At 35.2% G+C, this 9,731-nt stretch overlaps 1 protein-coding gene across 1 annotated transcript; it reads right to left on the bottom strand.

The window, feature by feature from the left end:
- Window positions 1–5,073: 5,073 nt before the first annotated feature.
- Window positions 5,074–6,146, bottom strand: LOC144559059 (F-box protein At1g60400-like). The gene is made up of 2 exons (XM_078308025.1): window positions 5,172–6,146; window positions 5,074–5,088 (listed from the first exon to the last, which is right to left on the bottom strand). The coding sequence occupies exons 1-2, from the start codon at window positions 6,144–6,146 to the stop codon at window positions 5,074–5,076; spliced, it is 990 nt and encodes a 329-aa protein (XP_078164151.1).
- Between the last annotated feature and the right edge of the window lie 3,585 nt (window positions 6,147–9,731).

Genomic DNA, 9,731 nt, shown 5'->3' with positions numbered 1-9,731 from the left:
AAGAGTAGATCGGGAAAGTTTTATCTTGGACCGTTAAAAGCGGTTGAAAAGACAGTTAAAACCGCATGAAAAAGGTTAACGGGGATTTTTCGGGGACTGTAAGTCGGGGATGATACCTTTTCTCTGAAAAAAATACATTACAAGCTGAATACGTTTTAAAACTGCAAATATAATTTTAAAACATCATTGATTCTAAGAACTTCATCATCAACGATATGCGTCAATGAAAACTTAACATAATACTTCACTCACTCAAGAGGCTTGAGACAGGGGGATCCTCTCTCACTGATGTTGTTCATAATTATCGCGGATTTCTTAAATTGGCTGATAAAAAACTCACTAAGTTTGATGCATCAACCCATTCATATCCCACCAAAACTCATACAGTATGCAGATGATACAATTATCATAGCCGAGGCACACCCGAAAACTCTTAAAATAATTGCTCTCATACTGGCAATTTACGAGAAGATTACGGGATTGAAGATCAATAGAATGAAAAGCGCCTTTGTTCCGATAGCTATCCAAGGCGACCTCAGGAAGGTAATTGAGAGAATTCTAGGATGCCCCGCAACGGAACTGCCGATTAAATATCTGGGACTTCCGCTTTCGGATAGAAAACCCAAGAGAAGTGACTTCCTTCCACTAATTGTGGCGGTCGAGGCTAGAGTTGCGAGCTGGAAATCGACTCTTCTGTCCTATGGAGGGAGGCTGATACTCATTAAATCGGTCTTATCAGCAGTTCCGCTTCACTATATGCAGGCTCTGAAAATACCAAAATGGGTATTTCAGGCTATTGATAGGGTGAGACGAAACTTTCTATGGAAGGGTCACCAGATGTGTAAACTGATCAATTGTTTAGTTAATTGGAAAAAAACTTGTGCGCTCAAGGAGAATGGAGGTTTGGCGATTATGGATTTAAAAACTCAAAATGATGCTCTTCTGACGAAATGGATCTGGATATGCCACTCGGATAGACAGGGTAATTGGGCCGCCACTTTGATGGACCTATATGGTATTCAAGATTTATCTGAGGAACTATTGCAATATCGGTTTTCTTTCTTCCTCAAAGATCTTCAGCAACTATTACCATTCTATAGGGTCTCAACCAAGCAGGATCCAAATTCCCTACAACTCATGTGGAGATGGGAAGCAAGTGGTAGGTTCACAACAGCTTCCACCTATAGGATGCTACACAACACGGGGATGATCTGCGGCTACCAAAAGAGATTATGGAAGATCAGGGCACCGCCTAAAGTGAAGGTTTTTCTATGGGTTCTATTACATAACAAACTATTGACTAGGGGGGTACTCTTACGCAGAGGATGTCAAGTGCCTGGAGATTGTGTATTGTGTGGAGACACGGTAACGGAAACATATGTGCACCTTTTCTGGGAATGTGCCTATACAGCTATATACTGGTGTATGCTTCTGACATCCTACAATGATCGGCGACCGATAAATGCCAGGTCACATGTGCAATTATGGATAGCCATAGCTCGGCAATTGGATGAGGTCGGGAGGAGGACCTGGGATATTGTTTGGTCGGCAGGGCTATGAGCTCTATGGCGCGAGAGGAATAATAGAATCTTTAGCCTGAGATCGAAAACTCAGGAAATACTCACGAGAGAAACGAGAGGCGATATTAGGCAATGGATTAACCACAGTTAGATGACGAGAATAATTGATACAATGATAGACTAGTTGATAGATGAAATTTGAGGTTTGTTTGAGATAATGTAATTAATTGTAATTAAGTTTCAAACTTTATATCCATTTGAGTTGTATAATTTTCCTTATCAATGAAAATCGTAAGATGGCAACTTGCCACCTTACTCTCAAATTTTTTTTTAAAACATCATGAGTGTTCGAAATACTGTCTGTAATAGAGTAACCTTAGAAATTTCAAAAAAGTATTGTTAAACCACTGTAAAAGATAAGAGTGCAATATTCCTCATAGATATTTTCTGTTCACTTACACACTGCATTAGTCATCTTTTTTTTACCACGTCTTAAATATTTTATTGTAGTGATAATAAATATTTGTACAATAGCCTAATTAATCATTTTTTAAAACTTTTAGTGTTGTTTTTATTCTCATATAGCGCCCAATTTTTTCTGGTGTCAGCCATGAGTATTTTAGGAGTTGTGATGCATCCAATCTGATCATCAGGTTCACTAATGGAAACTGAACCTTCTGAGTTCGACTGACTAGCTAGGGTTGTTTTACTGCTGCATAATTAAGAGGCGAGTCAGGGCACTGTTCCACTGGCCGAAAGATGATTGTGCTGGTCGTGGCATGAGCCCATAAGGAGCCCAGCTTCTCTCTTGCACCTGAGTCGCGACCTGTCGAGTCGACACCAATCTAATGCCGCTTTTAGGTACAAAGTTGGTTATGGTGTTTTTGTGGGACTACCTGTCATCATGGTGGTGATCTTTGCTTGGGGAATGAATTTTGCTCCTTTTCTTGAGAAAAGGAGGACCCTCCTATTCTCCAATCCGAGCTGTTCAAAATTGATCAAACGGCTTCAATTAAATCTAATTCGTTTTAATAGATTATATTGATATAAAAGAAAAATGTAATTGAAGCCGTCTGATCAATTTTAAACGGCTCGGATTGGAGAATATGAGGGTCCTCCTTTTCGGAGCAGATTTGCTTCCTTTGCTTGGTATGGTTGGGTTTTGTAAGATTTTAAACTTTTAATTACTTGGATATTAGGAAATTTGTGCACTTTAAATAATTAGTGGGGTTTATTTTATTTTATTTTTTATGATTTTTAGTTTGTTATGTCTGAATGATTGTACGTACTTCTGAGTTCTGACCATATGAGACTTTGAAATTTAATATTTTTTTACTGGACTTCTCTGTTTGTATTTCTTTTGCATAGAAAAGCGTCAGTTTATGTAATTTTTTTTTACTGGAGTAGTTCTCTGTTTGCATTTCTTTTATTGGAGTTTTCTTTTACGAAATTGAACCTTCTAGAGGAAAAACATATTCATATTACTGTTAATAAAACAAGGATTACATGTATATATAATTATTTCGTCCTTTGTTTCTCACGGACCCCATGACTTCTTTATATAGTCTATACACATTTCAATCATCTTGAGAGAAAAGACTTTAGCTAAGCATTTTTTTTTAATATTAAGTTTTTTTTTTTTTTCATGACTTGCTTCTATATATATATAGAATTTGCTTCTCACTGGTTGAAGCACACTATTTAGAAACATGCATAGATATTGCATAATGGATATTCTGTTTTACCCAGCAATTTTACCAGAAATTGCATAATGGATATTCTGTTTTACCCAGCAATTTTACCAGAAATTGCATAATGGAGAATATAAATGTAACCAAACAAGAAACGAAAAAAAAAAAAAAAAAACTGAAAACAACTGATGAAAATATTATAGAAGTTTAACAAAAACTTAATCAAAATTTGGTAATACTTCTCCCAAAATGAAAAGTTGAAAAGAAGAATGGACAACTGTACGTCGGGATTCACACTAGTAAAATTTAATGCTTGATCCAAAAATTGACATTAAACAAAAAATTAGATAACACCAGATAAGCGTCAAATGCCTCATAAGAAACATTATCCAAATAGAGAATTTTCATAACCAAGTAAAAAGTTCACAAAGAAGGAAATTAAATCATCAACCAAAAATTGAATATAACTACGCCAAATCTAAGACCAGTCTGGCCTTCAAATACACCTTGCGGCTTAGCCACTGCTGGTTGCACTGTTCTCTGATTGGAACCCCCCTGACTCACTGGCTGTTCTTTCACAAAACAAGCCTGACTAGCCCGGCATCATTTGCCAATACCTTGCACCAGCACTGAACCCAGTTCATAGATCAACCACATCCCCTTGGTATCCATAAATTGTTTGATTGTATGAAGGAGCCACCTGACCAAATTGTTGGGATATTGTTGTGGCACTTAGAGGGACTGTTGAGGTGGTAATGCATTATGTGGGACTGGTGGATAGAAGGATTGGGCTTGTAATGCAGCTTATTTTGCAAGGATAATTTCACCAATGACCTTAACATGGGCAAACAATCTGTTGATCAGCCGATCAACAAATCCATTATCATTTTTAAATCCTACAATTCGAACAGTCTTAAGAAACTCCCGCTGGACTAATGCATCTCCCGGTCCCTCCGGAGCCGTCTCCTCGTATAAATATTCCTTCAATAGTAACAAAACAAGTTACGTATGTTTCATTGATCATATATCGATCCTTCTAGACGGGCTTACTTTAGGGGGGTAATATGAACAACACCTAGCTTTACACGGCCTTTGCTATATTGTTAACTTCCTAATCAAAGACCATTTGTAATATATCTATTGACTCTTTAAATACTCGAACCTTGTCGTTTTCTCTATTTGATAAAGTAGGATTTTTAAACTACCTCATTCATTGACTATGTTTTGTACTTTTGTCTGCCTTCCTCAATTGAGGCATGGAAATATAACCTGCAGTAATACCGAGAAACAGAGAGATAGAGAGAGATTACTTGGATGTTTTTTAAGGTGAGCTTCTGTAGTTTAGGTGAGTGATGGAGAAAAAATACTGCAAGATCAAAGACATAGAAACCCAAACTTTCAAGTTCTAGATGCTTTAAGTTGTTGAAGACTGGACAATTAGAGAACTCCTTCTCCATTACCTATTACACAAAGTAAAAAAAAAAAAACTATGTTCAAAAGAAAAATAAAAAAAAAGAAAATCATAAAGCTAATTATAAATGAGAACTTTGGGTGCTTATTATAGAAATGGGATGTGTTTACTCCAAGAACTACAAACAAAAATCATGTACCCTGAAGATATCGAATTTTATCTGAATTAGTGTAGAAAACAAATTGTGTATTTTTGGTGGACATCATCAAGAACCAATATATTTAAAATGATGCTATTATAACTTTGGTGTAGCATGTGAAAAGCCCTTGCAAGCTTATATAAAATAAAGTCACACAAGTTAATTTGATATGTGAAAAGTCCAAATTACAATTAGGGTATGTGCTAGGCTTCACTATACATTGCAAATAAAAGGACCAAAGAAAAGTTTTGTTTATTTCCAAAGTACCTAAAAACATGCCAACAAAATGTATATGCAAAAGTAGAAGCATTGCAGATTTTTGTTTTCAATATATTGCAAAGAGAGTGTACCTTTTCGTCAGGAAAATAAAATTGAAGCTTTAATCTTTCAAGATTTGAAAAGTTGGCAATAAACTTGGGGACCCCAGTAATATATTGATCCTGATCAAACCAACCAGGAACAGAGATGAGTGCATTAACTAGCGATGGCATCTTTTGCAAAAGAATTTCCTTAAAATACATGATACAAATTTCGAAGTATATGAGATTGGGCGTGGAAATCTGTAATCTACTACTTCCTTCATCACAACCTTCAATAACCAACTTCTTTAAAGTGTTGGAACATATCTCAATGATCCCTCCATAACATGATAGTACTAATTCTTCAAGCACAGGACACCCCAATAAAAGCTTCTTGTAAAAGTCATCACTCATTATAATATCACCAGTGAGGTCAAGGGTTTTGAGACAAGGAAGATTTACTGAGTTGGGTTTTATAACTACAAAAGGATTGTCCTCTATATAAAACTGCAGTTGTAGATCTATTAGTGATGCACAAGTGAAAATCAGGTTTGTGTTTAAATTCAATTTTGCACATGAATCCAATTTGACTGAGCACTCTTGAGGCTTCAACTTCATCCCATCACAAATACAATCGGCAACAGCTTGAGTGCGAGGCCAGTAAGTGCGACCGCAGTAAGTGCGAGGCCAATGAACCCCAGAATCCAACCATAATTGAAATCTTTTAATGACACATGATCTCTCTCGTTTCTCCAACGCACTTTTCACAAGTAATCCAAATTTGATCACAGATTCTACAGCCATTTCATCATCAATAATCTTAGGCAACCCAAACTCTTTAATGTTAAATTCCAATATTGGCACGGATGCCCACGTGTTTTTCCATCTTTTGGACAAGATGCATGTTTGCATGGCCTTTCTTGTACTAAGAAAAGAAAGGATATGCGTGAGAACATCATCAGGCAAGCTACTGATCTTATCGATATCATAATTCTTGTCGCCACAGCATCTCTTGGTATTCATCATCTTTCACATTCACAAAAGCATTTATTCAAACACCTTCCTGGCACGACTCTGTTCAATACATAAACCACGAATTTTAATGAGTAGCACAGAAGTCAAAAGCTTCTTAAATTGCAAGAATTTAAATGAACATATGTTACTAAATAAATAAAAAGCTATTTTCATCAAAAAAAATAAAAAACAAAAAGCTATAGATCCCAAGTGTTACAGGTACAACAGTGATCCAGATTCCCACCTTTCTCAACCACAATCATAGTTACGATTTAACAAAATATCCCAAATAAGAAAATAAAATAAAAAGATTATCCGTAATATAATTTGTTTCACTAAAAATGGCAACTTGCCTTAGCCATCATGTCTACACTATTTTTTTTATTTCCATTTACCAATAGGGGTGTCAATGGGTACGATACAGGTAGGGTGGAACCATTTTCATATCTATATCCACTAAGAATTGACCTTACACATACCCTACCCATACCCATTAAGAATTTGCTTTACCCTATCCTATCCATACCTGTTAAAAATAGTGGGTAATAAAACGGTAGTGGACGAATAACAAATAATACAAATATAATAGTTTTATTATGTTTACAAATAAACTATAAAAACTTATCATGTCATATCACAATTAGTAATATATAAAATTAAAATGCAAATATATAATCAATTTTAACAAATAATTTTTATGAAGTAAAACAAATAAAAATCACAAATAACTTTTTTAACAAATTCAATTCGTTAACTAAATAACAAAATATTCAAATAAAAAAATAACATGTTTAGCATAATATTCTTCTTACAGTAACATACATATATTTTCTCATGATGTAATTTTTTTATATATATATATATATATATATATATTTTTTTTTTTTTGAAGAAGTGGGGAAATCCCACCAGTTTCCATTGAAACTAATATAGTTTGTGCCTTTTCAATCTCCAGAATAGAGAAAGATTAGAAATACAAAATAACAACCAACCAAACTAGCGTATAACAGCCAAAGCATCATAGCTCCAAAATCAAAAGTGAACTACATGCAAATAACATTACATAAAAGACAATATAGAAACACGAGCGATCAACTTACTCATTACCCAACGAGTAAGAAATATCATTTACCCGTACTCATACCCGTTTATCTAATGAAAAAAACAAATCTTTACTCATATCCATACCCAAGTTAATGAAAAAAAAATCTTACCCATACCTGTCTTATCGAATGCGATACGAGTAGGGTAAACGGGTATCATTGACACCCCTATTTACCAAAGTATATACCAGCAAAAATGCACACTAAAGTAACTTGCATACCAGCCATAAACTATAAAGAATAAAAAAAAAAATCAAACTAGAACATAAATGAATATCTACTACTTTTTTTGTCCTAACAATACTCAAGAGCCATTATCGATTATTGTGATATACATAAATGAATTCTCAATTTCTTCCTCTTTGACATCAAAAGTGTTACCAAGATCGATGCTTGTTGAGAAAGAATTTGTTTTACCAATGCCAACTTGATTCAACACGTTCAATCAAGAACATTCTGTAAATCTCACAGTTCTTTCTGAATTATCTTGGTTGCCATTGATAACAGAAGAAAACATTAGCTAAAATATCTGAAACATTAACAAGAATTCAAGCGTCTAAGACAAGAGCAACAATGGACAAAAGATTCAATGTGATACTTCTATATATACCGGCACACAAATCTCAACTAGAGTTCTATCCCAAAATTGGCCACTAAAATTCGATGGACAGTTACCATTACAATGATTCAATGGACAGGTATTTATGCAGCAGGTCCAAGTTTTTGGTCGGTCTCGGGGTCTTTATTTGGAAAAAAGTTATTGGCATTGAGATTGATCTTTGATTGCAGTGTTGTATGGATTGTGGGAGATGGAAAGACAACATCTTATTGGCTTGACTCATGGAATGGTGCCCCACTGGCAACTTTCTGTTAACCCAAGACTATCTCTCTGTGATGCATATCCAATCAGAGCCAATTTACATGGCAATCTTAACGTGCCAAGTGATCTCTCATTTAGTCAGGCAACTGATAAGATGGAATGGAAATGGAGTAACACAGGGGCATATTTGGCAAGGTCTATTTATGAAGTTATGATGGGGATGGGAATGATCAGGCCGCTACATGTGTACACTTGGAAGCTAGGAATACCACCAATAGTTCGTATCTTCATCTATCTGTTACTAAAACAGAAAATTGTGACAAAGGATGTCATGCAGTGCAGGAATATAAAATGTGTGGAAATTGCCCCTCTGAGTCCGTATTACATCTCCTATTTCTATGCCTTAGAGCAATCGAGGTATGGTATGAGATGTCAGCCAAGGTGGGATACATGCTGATGGTACCTCATGGTTCAATTCTACAAATATGGACTGAGTCAAGGGACCAAGTGAGGAGACGAGGCAAGACATGCAAAAAAGAATGGAGAGGATAAGAATAGTACAATATATATACGATCATGAGAGAAGCGTACAAACCTGATCAAAAAAAGAGAAGGAAGAAGTAACATGTAAAAAGGTGGAGAGGAGGGAGCAGCTGCGGGGATGAAGGAAGGAGGTGAGAGACGAGGAGAGATCGCGCGGAGCCACCAAGAAGATAGAAAAAAATGGGTTAAATAAGTGAGAGAAAGGCAGAACGGGCTGGACCACACCACATGTTTTTAACTATTTTTGTTATACTTAAATTAACTAACTATATAATATTAGTCCTTCAAATTGTTCGGGAGCTATTTTGAGCTCAATTTTTGCAATATATAACCACTGACAAAATAAATTAATATCTGTTTTACAATTCAACTTTTTCTTTCTTATCTGTCTCATCAAATACAAAAAGTTAATAAAGGAAGATATATACTCCCAAGAGAAATAAAAAAATATGTTCAAATCTCTGAAAAAAAAAAAAGCTTATTAAAGGAAGGTACTATCATTCATTTGCACAAAGCATAAAACATCTTATCCTTGTGTATATATAGCTATAGTACGAAATACTTTTGAGATGTTTAGGGATCTAGTTTTTGGAGATACTTTTGTGGCTATGCTGATGGTTTAGTTGTTAGCTTTTTATGATGATGAGGATACTATTTAATCTCTCATATAACATTTACATGTTAACTTTGTTTCATCTGATGGAACCAAGCTTCTAAATAGCTAGCTATAGCGGTTTTGGACCCAAAAAGCTAAGCTACGGGCTAAAACTGCGCTAATCAAGCTACGACCGCTATAGCGGTAATAGCGGTCCGCTATAGCGCGTAGCGCGTAGCGGCAATAGCGGCAATAGCGGTCCGCTATGCTACATGGGTTATGATTTTGCAATTTTTTTTTCTAAAAACATGATTTTGCAATTTTAATGGGCCTTAATATCTAGATTGGTTTTTTTTTTTTACTTTATTAAGCTATATCAATACAATGGAACATGTGCGGGCTATACCGCTATATCAATTAAATTTTGTATCATGCATTAATATATGGTAGTGGTATATTTTGAATATAAAATATATCGATAGTTTTTGAATTAGGGATATTTTGAATGACAATTTGAACTTTGTATTTGTTTAATA

Source organism: Carex rostrata, chromosome 1, assembly GCF_964058835.1.
Source record: "Carex rostrata chromosome 1, lpCarRost1.2, whole genome shotgun sequence".
Classification (NCBI taxonomy): domain Eukaryota; kingdom Viridiplantae; phylum Streptophyta; class Magnoliopsida; order Poales; family Cyperaceae; genus Carex; species Carex rostrata.
The sequence above is the reverse complement of the archived record's forward strand: the minus strand, read 5'-3'. Positions and strand labels throughout refer to the sequence as shown.